Source organism: Anolis sagrei, chromosome 2 (genome assembly GCF_037176765.1).
Source record: "Anolis sagrei isolate rAnoSag1 chromosome 2, rAnoSag1.mat, whole genome shotgun sequence".
Classification (NCBI taxonomy): Eukaryota; Metazoa; Chordata; class Lepidosauria; order Squamata; family Dactyloidae; genus Anolis; species Anolis sagrei.
In genome coordinates this window covers 128608711-128627141 of record NC_090022.1, presented here as the reverse complement: position 1 = coordinate 128627141, position 18431 = coordinate 128608711, and the positions used below count along the sequence as shown (strand labels likewise).

The 18431-nt window shown below is 41.1% G+C and overlaps 1 protein-coding gene across 3 annotated transcripts in view; it reads right to left on the bottom strand.

Annotated features, from left to right (window-relative positions):
* The window catches only part of PGS1 (phosphatidylglycerophosphate synthase 1), a 39840-nt gene extending 23762 nt beyond the window's left edge, over window positions 1-16078 (bottom strand). The window contains exons 1-2 of one of the 3 annotated variants that reach the window (XM_060764369.2): window positions 15719-16078; window positions 362-551 (exon numbers count right to left, since the gene is read on the bottom strand). In XM_060764369.2, the coding sequence (XP_060620352.2) occupies window positions 362-551; window positions 15719-15861 (333 nt within the window). In that variant the 5' untranslated portion in view covers window positions 15862-16078. Of the gene's footprint in view, window positions 1-361; window positions 552-15546; window positions 15585-15718 lie in introns of those variants that run through there. The other 2 variants (XM_060764368.2, XM_067463843.1) reach the window with 2 other exon arrangements.
* Window positions 16079-18431: the final 2353 nt, after the last annotated feature.

The window sequence follows — 18431 nt, the reverse complement described above, 5'->3', positions numbered from 1 at the left end:
GGCCCACCCCTATATTTTCCATTTCCACATATAGATCACATTAATATAATCTGGGAGATTTCTTCTTATCACATGCTGATCCTACCTTGGATTTTGAGGAATGTGTGGTTAGAAGAGGACTGTCATACTGACCTATTTACAATGGGTCAGTTTTTTTTAAAATAATAATGTTGATCCAGAAGTTTGAGAAAACTCTTTTAGACAGTACAATACAACTATGCATGTCTGAAATCCTGAGCTGTGATTTCTGATGTGGTGAGATAAAAGTGGTGATATGTATGCAGAATGAAAAGGCTATATTTTAGATCTATATTCTGCCATTGGCATCCTCATGTCACAAATACTAGAGATATAAAATTACCTTCATAAGTTCATAGAATTCTGTTGGAGATGAAAGCACTTTGACATGAGAGCTGGCAATTCCAAACTCTGGGACCAAGTTTCTGATCCACTGAAATCTATGTGATCCCTCTGAGCAGACTGAACAAGGTGGGACTGTTAGTTGAGGAACAACAGGAGAGAGCAGTGGAGCCAAAAGCAGCCATGATGACCTAATAAGAGAAAGATGTGGGTTTAGTTGCATACATAAAAGTACTACTTCCTCTCAACTGTCTCCAGGTGTGTGAGCACAGAGAATAGTCAAAGCATTACACATCTGCCTTTCAACTCCATTAGTCACAGCTAGGTCATTTCTGCCAGGAAGGGAAACACCACACCAAAGCGCAAAGAAAGGCGGGCATCTGGTGTGAATGTCAGTAACTTCTTAGAATGGCTACAGCACAGAGGTTATGTGGAAACTAACAAACCTGATCAACAGCAGAAAAAGGCACTGCAAGAAAAACAGCAATTAGAGTAATAGTATCTAAGCTCTGCAGCTTGCACTTATCACTCTCCATGGTCCAGTTGCTAAAAGAACATTGTTTTGGTGGGCTTATTTTTCAAATTATTATTATTATTATTGAAATCTAGTTGACTTTGAGAACCAATGTGGTGGTTTGAGTGCCAAACTGTGACTCTGGAGACTAGGCTTTGAATTCCTGTTTGGCGCAGAAAACCAACTAAGGACCCTTCCACATAGTCATATAACCTAGAATATCAAGACAGAAAATCCCACAATATCTGCTTTGAACTGGGTTATCCAAGCCCACACTGCCATATATTCCAGTTCAAAGCAAATCATTTGAGATTTTATTCAGCTGAGGTACCTTGGGGAAAATGTGTGATAGGATCACCTTCAGCTCACCATAAATTGAAAATGACTTGAATGTAAACAGAAACAATTATATTTGCTGAATATGATACATTTTGCCCAAGAGAAGGCAATCTTTCTCTTGGCATCTATTCTACAATGTAAGAGGACCATGTCACAATCTTTTATTGGCACAGTTCCACTTCCATTAAGTTAGCATACACATAAACACAACTAACAACTATCTGTAAACCTGGGGGAGGGAAAATGTTATATGCCAACTCCAAATTTCTAGGCCATGACATTTCGTGATTGAGAATTTTGGGGAAGAAACTGAAATTTAAAAATACAAATGAATTAAAGGAAATAATGTCAGCCAAAGTCATATCTATTTAGCAAGACATTGCATCACACAGTCACCACATACTCTCAGTACAGAGATTACAGTATATGGAGCTTACAACCCACCCTACTTTGCTTTGTCTGCCTTGGTGGATCACCTATGCAGAGAACTGAGCAGGGCGAGTGTGTCCTTGTTGGTTATACTGGACCACTGAGCAGCTTTTGATACCATTAACCATGGTATTCTTTTGGGCTGCCTTGCTGAGTTGGGACTTGGAGGCACTGTTTTACAGTTCCTTCCTGGAGGGGTACACCCAGAAGATGGTGCTGGAGAACTCTTGTTTGACCCTCTGGCCATTGGGCTGTGAGATCCCTGTGGTTCCTTTCTGGCCCACTTGCTATTTAACATATACATAAAACAACTGGGAGAGATCATCCAGAATTTTGATGTGCAGTGCCATCTCATCTATATGCAGGTGACACCCAACTCTACTACTCTTTTCCACTCAAAAGCCAAGAAAGCTGTCCTAGTCCTAAACCAGTGTCTATAATCAGTAATGCAGTGAATGGGGGTAAGAAAACTGAAACTTAATCCAGACAGATATGGTTACACTCCAGTTTGGGGGTACTCCTGAACTCAGCATCGAACCTGGAGGCCTAAGTTTCAGCAGTGCACATTTGAAGTTTATGTGCCAACTTGAGATATCCAATCTAGCTACCATGGTACATGTCTTGGTTACATGTGTGGGGCTGCCTTTGAAAAGTGCTCAGAAACTTCAGTTGCTCCAAAGAACGACAGCCAAGTTATTATCTGGGTCTGGCTGCAGGGAGCACACAACCCCTCTGCTGCAAAAGCTCCACTGGCTGGCTACCAGTGTGTTTCTGGACACAATTCAAAGTGCTGGTTATGAGCTCTAAAGCTTTATACAGCTTATGTAGGCTATTTGGCAGACTGCATCCCCCAGTATGAACCTGCCAAGGCCCTGAGATCCTCAGGAGAGGCCCTTCTCTTGGTCCCACTGCCACCACAAGCATGCTTGGTGGGGACTCAAGAGACGGTCTTCTTTGCTGCCTGTCTCTCAACTCTGGAACTCCTTTCTTCCCAGGGAAGTCAGAGTGGCCCCCTCCCTGCTGTCCTTGTCCTTCCTGTGGCAGGCTAAATCTCTTCTTTTCAGGCAGGTTTTTAAGGTAGAATGTTTTTAAGAATACGTCAGGGGGTGCCATGTAGTGTTTTATTTTAACTGATTTTAACAGACCTTGTACGATTAATTCTGTTTTAATTTTTTTTATGTAGTAGATTTTAAATGGCATTTTTAAAGTGCTGTGAGCCACTCTAGGCCTCAATCAAGAGAAAAAGTGGGGTAATAACCATCATAATCATACTCTCCACACTTCAATACAAAGATCTCACAGACCTGAACTTTACCAGAATTTTATGAGGAACTCCTGGTCATGAGGAACTTTGGGTCTAAAGCGCAAATGACCACAGATTCCAGGAAGATGATTTCACTTACTTGCTTCATGATAAAACATTGAATCTTCACAAGGTTTGCATGCCTTCTTGCACACACAAAAAACCCAGACAGTTTGCCACTGCGTTTCCCAGAAAGCCCATTGGTTTGTCACCACCTATTCATCACAATGGAGATCTGACTCAGTGTATGTAAGAATTCCTAGCAGTTTTGTTTTTCAACAGTTTGTGGGGACTGGGTACTTCTTTGGCAATCCTGAGTTACAGTAATTTGGAAGGAAATTTTCCATTCCCTTTAACCTAAAAGGAGAACTTTAAGAAATACTTTCCTTGTCCCACACTTGAACAGACAATTAAAATGCCATGAATTTGTAAGTTACCAATGAGATTGAACCAACAGTTGAAATAGCCACCTTCACTAAATCTGAAGAGTATTTGTCTTTTCAAATGCCCAATGCAATTAAGAACATTATATTATTGTATTTATATCCCACTTTTCCCCCAACTGGGACTCAATGCAGTTCAGAATCTAATAGAATGCTGAAATTAAAAACATATAAAAGTTAATTATTAAAATAGGATTAAACTAGTTACTGTATTTTTTTTAAAAAAACACACACACCTGAGTAAAATAAATGTCTTTTTTAAAAAATAAAAAAGCTCTTAAAATAGTTCAGTTATAACAATACAGCACCATCTAGCCTGTTCTTTTTAAAAAATCTGTTTAACAGCCTGCCTAAATTGAAACGTTTTAGCCTGCCACAAGAAGGACAGCAAGGAAGAGGCCATTTTGTTTCCCTAGACAGGGTGTTGCAGAGTCAAGGGGCAGACATCAAAAAGCCTTTGTTCATGTCCCCACCAACCATGCTTGCAATGGTGGTAGAACTAAGAGAAGGATCACTCCTGAGAATCTCACAGCTTTGGTAGGTTTGTACAGGGAGATATGATCTGTCAAGTAGCCTGGACCTGAGCCATCAAGAGCTTTATTGGTTGTAATCTGCACTTTAATATGCCAGAAACAAACTTTTTTTTGTGTCAGGAGTGACTTGAAAAACTGCAAGAAACTGAAACTAACTGGCAGCCAGTGAAATTATGTCAACTGGGGTGTACAATGGTCTCTGTAGCCTGTCCCAATTAACAGACTGCCTGCGCCATTTTGGATCAACTGGTGTTGTCGAACTACATGTCAACCTATGACATGTGAGCCAGTATGGTGCAGTGCTCTGAGTGTTGGACTAAGATGCTGTATGTCAGGGTTCATATTCCTGCTTAGTTGTGTAAAACAGTCCTGGATGGGGGTTATACTCTCCTGAAAGACTGTGGCCCTTTCCACACATCTGAATAAAATCCCACATTGTCTGATTTGCACTGGATTATATGGCAGTGTGGACTCAGATAACCCAGTTCAAAGCAGGTAGTGGGATTTTCTGCCTTGATATTCTGGGTTATGTGGCTGTGTAGAGGGGCCCTGTGTTCACAGCTTGGGAGCGTTCCTGGATCAGCCTCTCCAAATGTCAGCCCAGGTAGATGCATTGGTCAGGAGTGCTTTCTACCAGCTTCAGCTGATATGCCAGCTGTGTCCCTTTCTAGAATTGGAGGATCTAAAGATGGGAGTCCATGAACTGGAAACCTCAAGGTTTGACATCTGTAATACATTTTAAATTGGGCTACCTCCATACCAAGTTTGGAAACTCCAATTAGTTCAAAATGCGGTAGCCAGGAGTGAGCACATTACACCTATACTACAATCACTCTACTAGTTGCCAAGTAGTTTCCAGGCAAAGTAAAAAATGTTGGCTTTGACCTTTAAAGCCCTCTATGTTTTGGGACTAGACTACCTACAGGATTGCCTTCTCCCATACAATCTACCCTCTGCAGAGCAGCTACTCCAACCAGCCAGAAATCAACTGGCGACCATCACCGTAAGACTGTGGAATGTCCTGATAGAAGAGACCCGACAGCTAAATTAGCTTTCACAATTTAAGAGACAACTTAAGACCTATCTCTTCCAGCATAACTACCCAGTTAATTTTGGCTTGTGAATTTTAACCTGCATTCTATCGGTAAAATTTAACCTGCATTTTACCTGTATTTGTTATATGTATTTTAATAGTGCTTCGTTCTACTTCTTTGTTTAAACTATGTTGTACGCTGCCTTGAGCTGCAAGGAGAGGTGAGTAATAAATAAATAAGTAAACTCACTGGGTGACATAAACAATCCATGCTTTCACAGCCTTAGAGCAGAGCAAAGGCATATCCCTTCTGAACAAATATTGCCAAGAAAACCCTGTGATAGGTTCACTTTAGAGACACTGCATGTCAGAAACAAATGAAGAGACACAACAACATATGACTTATTTCAACTTCTTATATCATGTGGAAATCTTTCCTTCCATATTTAACTTCATTACAGCATGTCTGCATTTATTTGCATATATTCAGAAATAAGATTACAAAATGTGTGCATATTCATGATCAATACATTTCAGTGATTCTTTTTCTCTGAAGGAACCATCCCAGCCATACTGTTTATTCATGCATACACATGCAGTATAGAATAATATACCGAAGCATAAGGCACAAAGCACTGTTACTCTACTGTACCTTAATTTTAAAATTAAAAATTATGCAAGCCAATGTGTGTGATAAAAAATAGTATGCTAAAAAAACAAAACTCATTCCAGCAGCATAGGTGAATGAAAAATATCTGCAAATGGACTATTTGAATTATACCACCTATACATAAAATAGCTAACATATCCCATATAATCAAACTAATTGCCTGAAGGGGGGGGGGGGAGGCACTCTTCTGGTAACAGAAATACAGACTCATAGTTCCCCAGACAAGGAAATGAACTCAACAGGGGTCTTAATTTCTTTTCTGAATTTGAAGTGTCTACTATTTATAAATCTGGGTGATATGAAACTGCTATTTTTAGGAAATGATGCTCTCTATGAGCTCACGAACCACAATTCTTCTTAAACTCCATCACCAGAGGCAATGAGAGATTACAGGATATATCTCATAAGGTTTATCACACATATAAGCCACAACACAGCGACTTCTGTCAATAGCTCTTCATCCACTGGAATGCCTGAGTATGTATTACTGTATTTCTACATAAACTGTGACTGGATCTGGGAAATGGTTTTTATTGTTAACAATAAAGCAGAAACAACAAAAAAGATTTCAGACTAACTTCCTTAAGAATAAAATACTTAGAAGGCCAACCATGAACATGTGGTTTCTGACTTTTGCTTTCTACTGCTTTTGCTTAATGGGTGCTACACTTTGTTTTAGCCTTCCCTTTTTTTGGCTCTATCTTTCTCTTGTAAGAATTTGAGCTGCATCAAAAGGAAGCTTGCTTCTTAAAAAATACATCAATTCACATTATAAAATGTACTACTGAGGCAAAACAGTACAAAATCCCAGTACAAAATGTATAATCTACTCTTTAAACACAATATTGTGATATGAGGGCATTTCAATATCCTGTACTGTAGAACTCAAATTATTCATCACCTCTAAGAATTGGAATTCATTTCAGATACTAAACTGTTATAGCTGCAGATAAACCAGTTGTTGTTGTTGTTCATTCGTTCAGTCGTCTCCGACTCTTCGTGACCTCATGGACCAGCCTACGCCAGAGCTCCCTGTCGGCCGTTACCACCCCCAGCTCCCTCAAGGTCAGTCCAGTCACTTCAAGGATGCCATCCATCCATCTTGCCCTTGGTCGGCCCCTCTTCCTTTTGCCTTCCACTTTCCCCAGCATAATTGTCTTCTCTAGGCTTTCCTGTCTCCTCATGATGTGGCCAAAGTACTTCAGCTTTGTCTCTAGTATCTTTCCCTCCAGTGAGCAGTCGGGCTTTATTTCCTGGAGGATGGACTGGTTGGATCTTCTCGCAGTCCAAGGCACTCTCAGAACTTTCCTCCAACACCACAGCTCAAAAGCATCGATCTTCCTTCGCTCAGCCTTCCCTAAGGTCCAGCTCTCACATCCGTAGGTGACTACAGATAAACCAGTATAAGCTCACATTGTCCCCTGGACACAGATATGCATATAACCTAGAATTCCCCATTTCCATATAATTTGATCCACTCTTCTATAGAAGATATAGCCATATAACAGAGAATTTTGAAATTAAATAGGTCTATCTGCATAGAATTAATAACACAGATTTATATGAATTGTTTGATTTTAATATTTTGTTAATACGGAGCCCCGGTGGCTCAATGGGTTAAACTCTTGTGCCGGCAGGACTAAAGACTGACAGGTCGCAGGTTTGAACCTGGGGAGAGCGCGGATGAGCTCCCTCTGTCAGCTCCGGCTCCTCATGCGGGGGGTCATGAGAGAAGCCTCCCACAAAGATGGAAAACATCAAAATATCCGGGCCTCCCCTGGGCAATGTCACCCTTCTAGGAGCCATAGTGGTGCAATGGGTTAAACCATTCTGCCGGCTGAACTGTGGTTCAAACCCAAGGTGGGGTGAGCTCTCATCTTTCAGCTCTAGCTTCCCATGCAGGGACGTGAGAGAAGCCTCCCACAGGATGGTAAAATATCTGGGCATCCCCTGGGCAACATCCCTGCAGACGGCCAATTCTCTCACACCAGAAGCAACTTGCAATTTTTCAAGTCGCTCCTGACACACACAAAAAGTATTTTGCTACAAAATGGAGCTTAATATAACAGTGTTAAATATAAGAGGAAAAAAACCAGTGCATACTTGATTGGATATTTTTAAAATGGAGATTGGCAGCTTATTCATGTTAAGAATGCTACACACAAACAGAACATCCAAAATATTTACTGCTTTAAATGTCACCATCATTAGGACAAGGCACTTAGAGAAGTAATCTTATTCCCATGAAAGCACTAGACACTAAATTAGAAATACAGTATCAGATTTTGTAGTTGAATGGGACAGATTTCCAGGTCTCCTGGGCCTATTTGCTACACAGACCGCATTTAATCCATCTAGCCATTTTTCTAGAAATTGATTCTTTATGGAAACTGGCAAGAAAATTATGCCCTGGGAAGCAACGAAGGTTTGGAAGAGAGGCCAAGAGAGGAAGTTTCAAAACAGAGCAATCATTGTTTGTCATTTCTTTAGAATGTAGCTTTTTAAATGATAGATTTGTTTTGAATACAGTACATTTCACTGTACACAGATGAGTTGGCATAAAGGAAAAGTCAGAACATCTGCTGAGAAAATAAATAATTTATTTGAATGCAGCATACTTCCTGTAACACCAACACCAAGTAATTTTTCCCAGATAATGCAAGACTGACCAACTGTAGCACAGAAGCTTTCTTTCTTACATGTCCAAACAAAAAACAGGAACAGGAACTGGCCCTCTGTATGCCCTGAATGTGGTACGAGATGTTTTGCATACATTATCCTTTACTATATGAACAATGCAGAAAGCTAAACTGCAGTCTTCCATTCACTAATGTAAAAAAGTTGAAAGGCATCACTATTTTGCAACGGAACCAAGATTTCCAGAAATTTTAATCAAGCGTCTTCCCAGACCAATAATGGGCAAAGTGCAAACTGCATGCATCATCTAGGAATCAACATTATTTTTTGCTACAGAATATCTCAAATGCATTGTAGAGAGGTGGAGGTAATTTCCACCATGTTTGGAGCCTCCCTAGGGATCAAAACATTTTTTGCAAAATAACATTTTCAGTAACTTTTGTTCCCTGAAATGCTCCAAAATGTCCACTGGGTACATGGAGGGCATTTCTACAATATTTTGCAACCCCCTTCTCCCATCTGATTCAGAACCCAGGAAAGGAACCATAACATTTGATGCCCAAATGTTATGAAAATGCCCCCATACATTTCTAGGGATGCAATTGTTTTGTGAGAGAGCAGGTACAGCCTTTCAAGAGCTCCAAGTCGGCTAATATGGCCTCCTAGCTGTTTGCAATCACCCACCTCTATTCTAATCAAAATGCTGATTAGAAATATGAACTGAATGAGGAACTGGAGCAATTGTGCTAAAAATGCAGATTATAACAATTAGGAAGGTCAGTAAGGAAAGACATGACATGGTATGTATAAATATATGCATACGGTGAAGTAGGTTGACAGGACAAAAGTTTTCCCTTCCAATAATGTTGGAACCACTCAACCATATGATGGGAGATTCAGAACAGATATAAGGAAACATTTAACACAGCTAAAATACGTAACTCCCTGCCGTAATAAGTAACCTAGCTGCATCTACACTACAGATTTATCTACCAAGACTCAATGCTATGGAATTCTGGGATTTTTAGTCTGGCAACACATTAACACTTTTTGGCAGAGAAAACTAAAGATATTGTAAAAATCTAACTTCCATTATTCCATAGCACGGAGCCTTAGCAGTTACAGTGATTCTACGTAGATGCACCCATTGGATCCAAGCTCAGATGCCTCTAAAAGGGGACTGGATAAAATCAAGAAGGCAAACGCCATCAATGCTAGACCACTATGGTTTGATTGAACATAGCTCCTATCTTTTAATGAAGACACACATTATACTAGTTTGACATTCTATTATTACAAATGCAAGAATGATGAGATAATGGTGCATTTAATACTTACATAATGTGTACAGAAGAAAACAGCCTTTGATGCAATCTTTTGTTCTTGGTGTTTTATATGATGATAATTATTTTCTAATAAGTTTAGTTTACTAAAGGGATACAAAGGACTGCAATTCTCATATTAGGTATTTTGAACCTATTTTCATGCATCATATTAAGAGAACTGCTTTCGTGGGTGGTATATATGTATGACTCTTGTTTTAGTACTTTTTCAATTTTACTTTGGCCTAAAAAGGCATTACACTAATATGGGATTTCTTATTTTAATGTTAACTTTGTGAACCGTATGTGATCCTTTCCAGGGGGCTAAAGACAAAGATAAAAATTTAAAAAACAAGCAAGACATACATAAGGGAAAATTAAGCATTTGATACATTTACAGGTTTTGCTTTGTGTTTGAACTCTTGCCAAGTTTAGTAATACACTGTACATAACAGACACTTGTTCTGTGAAATCATCTACATTTGCAGACAGTGGTTTATTCTAGCTCTGGCACCTAAGCAGCCTAACTTATCAGCAGGAAGAGATTCATTGGATGAAAAAAAAACCTTATGTTTGTCAGGAGTGTCAGCTGTCTCTGAAGCTTTAAATCAACACAAGAGATTCAGGGAAACCAGGTGCATGTCCTCCTGATTACACAGTTTTGCTTCCTTACAGCAAGGAAAATATAAGACATACACTTGGATTATGAATCATAATTAATGTAACCAAACAAACCTTTCTTCGGTGAAATATCCAAAAAAGACATTTGGCTGAATGTATGGCCACCACATCTGCCCATCCCCACCTCCCCAAAGGTCAAAATTAAATTGTACAAAAAAATCCCCAAAAAATGTTTGCCTTGAAATGCCCCCGAAAGATGCCATCAGGTCACCTATGTACTGTATGTATTTTCCAAGATGGCTCCCACATCAAGTGAGCCCTGAGACTCCTGCCAACAACAATTCTGGACTAAACTTGGCACACATACCCAACATTATCAACTTTTTAAATACTAATGGGGTTTGGAGAGAATACTAATGGGGTTTGGAGAGAATAGACTCTTGTTTTAGTACTTTTTCAATTTTACTTTGGCCTAAAAAGGCATTACACTAATATGGGATTTCTTATTTTAATGTTAACTTTGTGAACCGTATGTGATCCTTTCCAGGATATTGGGGTTGTAGTTCATCCACAACTGAGGATAGATCTGGACCAAACTTGACACACACAACAACATTTTATTTATCATATTTATACCCTGCCCTTCTCAACCCAAAGGGGACTCAGAGTGGCTTATAACATGACGAACCTTCACTACTGGTGCAGTGTGGGAGCAATGACATAAGATGATGGGAGCTGTAATGGGTCCATTCATAAAATCCAAAACCGAACAATGACTATTTCCAATATTTATCCTAACCCAGGCATTGCCAGGTACCTAGACCAGTAGATATATAAAATAGGTATAAATTCAAACATTTACTGATAACAATTCAGCATTTGAAAGATTTGTAAACAGGATGAATTTCATTTTTATGGAGTATAGCTGAAGCATTTCCTGCAGAGTCAACTGCTAACATATTTGTTTAAATGTCTAGGTAGCATTCAGAAATCTTTTACTGTTGCCAATTTTTTCGTTATCTCAGAACTGAACCAAGGAGACCCCATTTTGAATTGGGACACACAGTTTAAGAAGCAGTGTCCTAGAAGGCTTTTGAGGGCAAAATAAAATGTTTGAAATGCAAGAGCCATGGCTAAGAGGGGGACAGCTGCAGTTGAAGGGAGCTTCTAAGTTTTCCTGGAGGGTTAATGTAGTTCTCTGTCTTCCACATTTGCCTATATCTGATGTAGGGGAATATGGACTGCACCATTGTAATTTTTTGTTTTGCTTTATTTTAAACATATTAATTAGTTCACTTGTCAAATATACAAAAAGAAACATTAAAATGATCAAAAAACAGAATATAAGCCATTACACTTGACTAAGAGATAATAAGATAAAAATCAAAAGTTATAGCATTATTGTTGGCCAAAAAGAGAAAAAATCCGATAAGATTACTGGAAACTATGAGCAGGCTTGGAATACAAAAATGTGGCTCTACTGAAGATATACTTGCAAATCATACCATGAAAAGCTCTATGAAGAAAGGACTTGAAGTCCATATTTTGCAAATCATACTATGAAAAGCTCTTTGAGGAAAGGACTCCATCTTCTGGGTTGATGATGATGATGATGATGATGATGATGATTATTATTATTATTATTACACTCTTTTCAAGGATGGCTCTTTTCAAGGGTGGTGAAAAGAATTTCAAAGGAAAACTTCAGAGGAAGACATCTATGCCATGAAAGGAAATTAATTATAACCTGTTAATTATAGTGGAATATGTTGTTCCTGAGGTTCACTTGCTCTTGGTCAAAGGATGATTTTAAAGTTTCTACTTCCTTAAACTATAATTATACAATGACAGCACATTTTATTTCTGTCGTAGGAGCAAACAATCCTCTCAGATACCTTAATTACACATTACTCTTATCACTTTAGTTTACATGACTTTAAGGAAGTACACAGTCTTAGTATTTCACACAAATGATCTTATTTGCTATGTGGCATATTTGGAAATGTGAATAAAAGAGAAGTGCAAAGTTTGTCTTAGCAATAAATATGGGGAAAATTGTGATAGCAACATTCGGGAAGAAACTGAATGTGCCAAATAAAAGAGAACAAGAGATTGAAAATGAGAAAAATATTGCATCATAGAGAATTCCTCTTAAGAAATCTTTAACAGGTAAAGTAGTGCTTCTTATCATTTCATGTAATCTAGTCTTGCCCTCTGTCCAATAAAAAGAAAGTATTTCCCTTGTTCTATGAAATAAACATTCAGCAACCTGAAAAGTGTCACTGAGTTCTCCGTTCAGCCGCCTCACAATCTGCAATGTGACTACAGTTGATAAGAGTTGCACTGTAATGACATCTGGGGGACCACCTATTACGCAGATTTAGTTTATGTTCTGCTTAAAGTGAAGCATCTACTGAGCATCTGATTATTGCAAGAACAAAGGAAACTGCGGTATTATGTCCCCTAATTGGAAATAACAGCTTTACTAATGCAGCCTAAAACGATATGAGCTTTTTTGCACATCACAAACTGAACACAGCAGCAGATTTGACTGATTAAAATCCCAACCATCTTCCCATGTACACTACTGACAAGCCCCATCTGCCTAAATACTGAGTCTATTTACCCACATCCGGACAAATTTGACCCAATTCTACTACTACTACTTTTGTATCCAGCAGATCCTTAGACATACTCCAAACAAAATTTCTCATCCACTTCCCCCCCCCCCCCCCACACACACACACACTTGTTTTCAGATGGTATTCCACTGCTAACGCAGATGATGTGATCTCCTTCACATGATACAAATGCCTAAGAGATGCTTTCTTTTCTAGAGATATGGCAATCCTTTGGAAAACTAGATTTTAAGGTTTCAAGGGGGAAGAAAAAAAACCCATTATTTTATTTTGCATTGATGTTATCATCAGAACAGTTGAAGTAGCCTCTAAGGCCCTTTCTTCACTGCCTTATATCCTACGATCCGATCCCAGATTATTTACTTTAAACTGGATTATATGAGTCCTCACTGCCAGATACTCTAGGATAAGCAGATAATCTGGGATCAGATCCTGTGATATAGGGGCAGTGTGGAAGGGGCCAAAGTCAGCTGGAATGAAGAGGAATTGACAAATAAGTCAAGGCTAACTTTAAATCAGTCTTAAAATCAGAAATTATCATAGCTAATTAAAAGTTAATTAAAGCTAAGAATGCTTTTAAATCTCTCTCTTTGAGTAATCTTACCTGTCATGATGGATTTTATTATTGTTGTTGTTTATTTATTTATTTACTATATTTCTATCCCACCTTTTTCAAGCCCGAAGGAGACTCAAGGTGACTTACAAATTCAATGCGGCTTACAACAATCTAGTTTAATTCTATTTTAAGTTGGATGTTTGCAACTCTCTGTATGTGTTAATTAATTTGTAGATTGAAAATGACTTGAAAGCATTCAAAAACAACAATCAAAATGTGCAGCAAAGTGAAAGACAGCAGAAAAAAAGAAAGAGAAAAGCCGCATTACAGGGGAAAGACTTGGTGTGCATCTATACTGTAGAATGAAAGCGGTTTGACAACACATTAACTGCTGTGGTTCCATGCTAACAATAATAGAATCATAGAGTTGTAAGAAACCATATGGGCATCTAGTCCATGTGGCTTGAGTCAAGTTGTATCATGAGCTGAAGCACTATTTCAGAGAATAGAACCATAGACTCATAGTTGGAAGAAATCACATGGGCCATCTACTCCAACCCCTGCCATTCAAGCAAATCTCAATTAAAGTACCCCAACAGATGACCAACCTCTGGTTAAAAGCCTCTGAAGAAGGAGCTTCCATCCAACTCTGAGACAGAGATTTCCCCTGTTTAACAGCTTTTATGGCCTGGAAACTCTTTCTAATTTTCAGGTGGAATCTCCTTTCCTATAATTTGGACCCATTGCTTCAAGTTCTAGTCTTCTGGGCAGTAGAAAACAAGCCTACTCACTCATCCTTTCAAATATTTGAGCATGGCTAACATGGCTCCACTCAGCCTTCACTTCTGCATGAAATCATGGGAGTCGCTGTTTTACAAAAGCCTTCCGCCTTCTCTGTCGCAGAGAACAACAAACAATAACTTCCAGGATCTCATAGCATTAAGCCAAGGCAATTACAGTGATGTCAGAGTGAGTTCCTTCTACAGCTGTGATTCTTAACCTATGGGCTGTGGACTACCAGTGGGTTGCGAAGATGAAAAATTGTTATGTGAGCCTTCTTATCCCCCTTTTTTATTTATTTTATTTCTGCTTCTTTCCTGCCACTCCTTCCCTGTCGCTGACCATGGCATATGTTCTTTATCAGAAACTAGAGCTGATGTGGTCTATCCAATGTAATTTTCTGAATCAGCACCCCAAACCGAATCTAAAGTTGTCCAAAAACTGATTCGTAACCCTTTTGGTACTGATCTAGAACTTTAAGATTGTCCAGGGAGGCCCTGCTCTCGATCCTGCCTTCATCACAAGTATGTTTGGCGGGGACAAGAGACAGGGCCTTTTCTGTGGTGGCCCCTCGGCTATGGAACACCCTCCCTAAGGAAATTAGATTGGCTCCTTCATTCTTAACGTTTTGGAGACAAGTTAAGACATGGTTATACAGGGTGAGGCAGCATAACTTCCTTTTTTAAAATGCGCGCCATTCAGTCGGTTGAAGACGTAGCAGAGTGCTAGTGGTCTTGTTCGAGAGGTTGGAGTATAGATTTGTCCTGACACAGTTCAGTCACCATCATGCGTTGGAACAGTGAGGGGCGTGCTTTTGCCGTTGAGGCCTACTCTTTGAGTGGATTTGGAGTGGCCGGCCCACTTTCCAGATTTGGCCCCTTGTGGATTTTTTTGAAATCCCGTGTTTATGTGAACTGTCCAAGGACCCTACAAGATTTGAAGACCAACATCCAGGAAGAAATTGACAACATAACGCCTGCTATGCTGGCAAGAGTCATGACAAACACCAGAAATTGGTTTAGTCAGTGTATGGAGAATGGAGAATGGGGGACATCACCTACCTAATTTGATCTTCAAAACTACATAAAAAAAAACTTTAGGTATGCGCCTACATGATAAAAAAATATTTTCTGATTCATACAATGGGTTTTATTAAGTTTTGAAAAAAGGAAGTTATGCTGCCTCACCCTGTAACTGACATAGGAACTGGAATCACTTGACAATGGAACTTGAACCATGCTTTTTAACTAGGAGACGCTGATGACAATGGTGTTGGTTCTCCAGTGTACCCTCGCCCCTTGGAGGTGGGGCGCTTGACAACCCCAGGGTGCGACCTTAGTACGGTGTCACCTGTTCTGTGTACTAACCGGGGACTCCCCGCTCCCGACATACAATGTGAGCACCTCCTTGCCCCTGATGATGGCCACAAGTCCTGCAAGACAAGCATACTCCCGAAGAAGCACAGAGCAAGCCCCCGCCGCGGAGCATTCTGGGCCAGCAACTCCGGCCTCCCTCCTTCCCGGCCTCCCTTCCCCTCACCTGCGAGCGCGGCGTTCGCGGCCCCGGCTCAAGCGGTCCGAGAGGCGGCCGAAGAGGGCGGCCCAAACCGGCCTGCCCCGAGGCAAATACTCGAGCAGCCGCCGCCATAGCACGGGAGCCTCGGCCGCCACCGCCGCCGCCATGGAAACCCGGCTGCTTCCGTTTCCGAGTGGGACACTCTGCTTCCGGGTCAGGACTCGCTTTGACGCTGCGGCGCGGGCGGTGAGAGACCCGCCAATATGGCGGCCCCTACGGTGGCCCTCTTTACACGGCTATAGAACACGGGTTGAAAGGGCCTCATCTTCTATGGCAGCGTCGTGGGCCCAGCCTTCGACGGTGTTTCTTCCCCGCTGCCAAATGGCCAAAAAGGCCAGTACAGACTAGCCCCTGGCAGAACATCCGGGCATCTCTGCCTTGTGCCTTGGATCCTTTATCACCAGCTTTTTGCGACAGTATGTGGGTTTGTTGTTGTGGAGTGGCGCCTAGTGGTTTGAGTCTTCCACTATAGATACGTGTAATGTGGAATGAATGCGGTTGACACTGCTTTTATTGCCATTGCTCAATGTTGTGGGATCCTGGGATTTGTAGTTTGGTCAGGCACTAACACTCTTCGGAAGATAAGGCTAAAGACCACGTCAAGAGAAGTACAAGTAAAAGTTTCCCCTTGACATTAAATCTAGTCGTGCCCAACTCTGGGTTGGTCCTCAACTTCATTGCTAAGCCGAAGAGCCAGTGTTATCCGTAGACAAGGTCATGTGGCTGGCATGACTGCATGGAGCACAGTTACCTTCCTGCCTAGGCGGTACCAATTGATCTACTCATATTTGCATGTTTCCGAACTGCTAGGTTAGCAGAAGCTGGGCCTAACAGTGAGTGCTCACCCCTATCCCTAGATTCAAACCACTGACTTTTCGGTCAGCAAGTTCAGCAGCTCAGTGTTTTAACCCGCTGTGAAATAGGGGGCTCCTCATGTCAAGATTTGTTGTTGTTCATTCGTTCAGTCGTCTCCGACTCTTCGTGACCTCATGGACCAGCCCACGCCAGAGCTCCTTGTCGGCCGTCACCACCCCCAGCTCCTTCAAGGTCAGTCCAGTCACTTCAAGGATGCCATCCATCCATCTTGCCCTTGGTCGGCCCCTCTTCCTTTTGCCTTCCACTTTCCCCAGCATAATTGTCTTCTCTAGGCTTTCCTGTCTCCTCATGATGTGGCCAAAGTACTTCAACATTGTCTCTAGTATCCTTCCCTCCAATGAGCAGTCGGGCTTTATTTCCTGGAGGATGGACTGGTTGGATCTTCTCGCAGTCCAAGGCACTCTCAGAACTTTCCTCCAACACCACAGCTCAAAAGCATCGATCTTCCTTCGCTCAGCCTTCCCTAAGGTCCAGCTCTCACATCCGTAGGTTACTACAGGGAATACCATGGCTTTGACTAGGCGGATCTTTGTTGCCAGTCTGATGTCTCTGCTCTTTACTATTTTATCAAGACTGGACATTGCTCTCCTCCCAAGAAGTAAGCGTCTTCTGATTTCCTGGCCACAGTCTGCATCTGCAGTAATCTTTGCGCCTAGAAATACAAAGTCTGTCACGGCCTCCACATTTTCTCCCTCTATTTTCCAGTTGTCAATCATTCTTGTTGCCATAATCTTGGTTTTTTTGACGTTTAGCTGCAACCCAGCTTTTGCGCTTTCTTCTTTCACCTTGATTAGAAGGCTCCTCAGCTCCTCCTCGCTTTCGGCCATCAGAGTGGTGTCATCTGCATATCTGAGGTTGTTAATGTTTCTTCCAGCAATCTTAACCCCAGCCTTGCATTCATCAAGCCACGCACATCGCATGATGTGTTCTGCATACAAGTTAAAAAGGTTGGGTGAGAGTATGCAGCCTTGCCGTACGCCTTTCCCAATCTTGAACCAGTCTGTTGTTCCGTGGTCAGTTCTTACTGTTGCTACTTGGTCCTTGTACAGATTCCTCAGGAGAGAGACAAGGTGGCTTGGGATGCCCATCCCACCAAGAACTTGCCACAATTTATTATGATCCACACAGTCAAAGGCTTTAGAATAGTCAATGAAGCAGAAGTAGATGTTTTTCTGAAACTCCCTGCCTTTCTTGTATCATGTCAAGATACAACTCCTATAATTCCATATGGGAGAGACAGTGTGGTTTAACGTATCAACTGGCATTCATTCCACAGTGTAGCTGGCCCCATGGCACAAGACCAGGGTTCAAATCCCCCCGCTCTGCCTCAGAAATCCCCTGAATGACCTTGGACACAGCACATTCTCTTAGCCTCAGAAGGAGCCAAAGGCAACCCTATCCCCACCCCCAAACAAATCATGTCAGGAAAATCCCATAAAGGGCTGCATTTGCACAGCATAGTGATCTGAGTGTCGGACTTATCTGTAAACCAGGATTCGAACTTCATCCACGAAAGTCACTGGGTGACTTTGGACATACTCAGTCTCAAAGGGAGCCAACAGCAAACCTCTTCTGAACGTATTTTGCCATAGGCCCACCATAGATTGGAAACTACTTTAAAGCACACAAGTCCTCCTGTATTGTACTTACTCTCAAAACCACACAATAGTGTGAATTTCATACCATAATTATGAACAAGTCATTATTCTAAACCTGTAATTTGGTGCACACTAACCTGGGATTTGGCCTTGTGAAATTAGAGGGGGGGGGGGTTCTGTGGGAAAAGGCATAGGACAGTGCT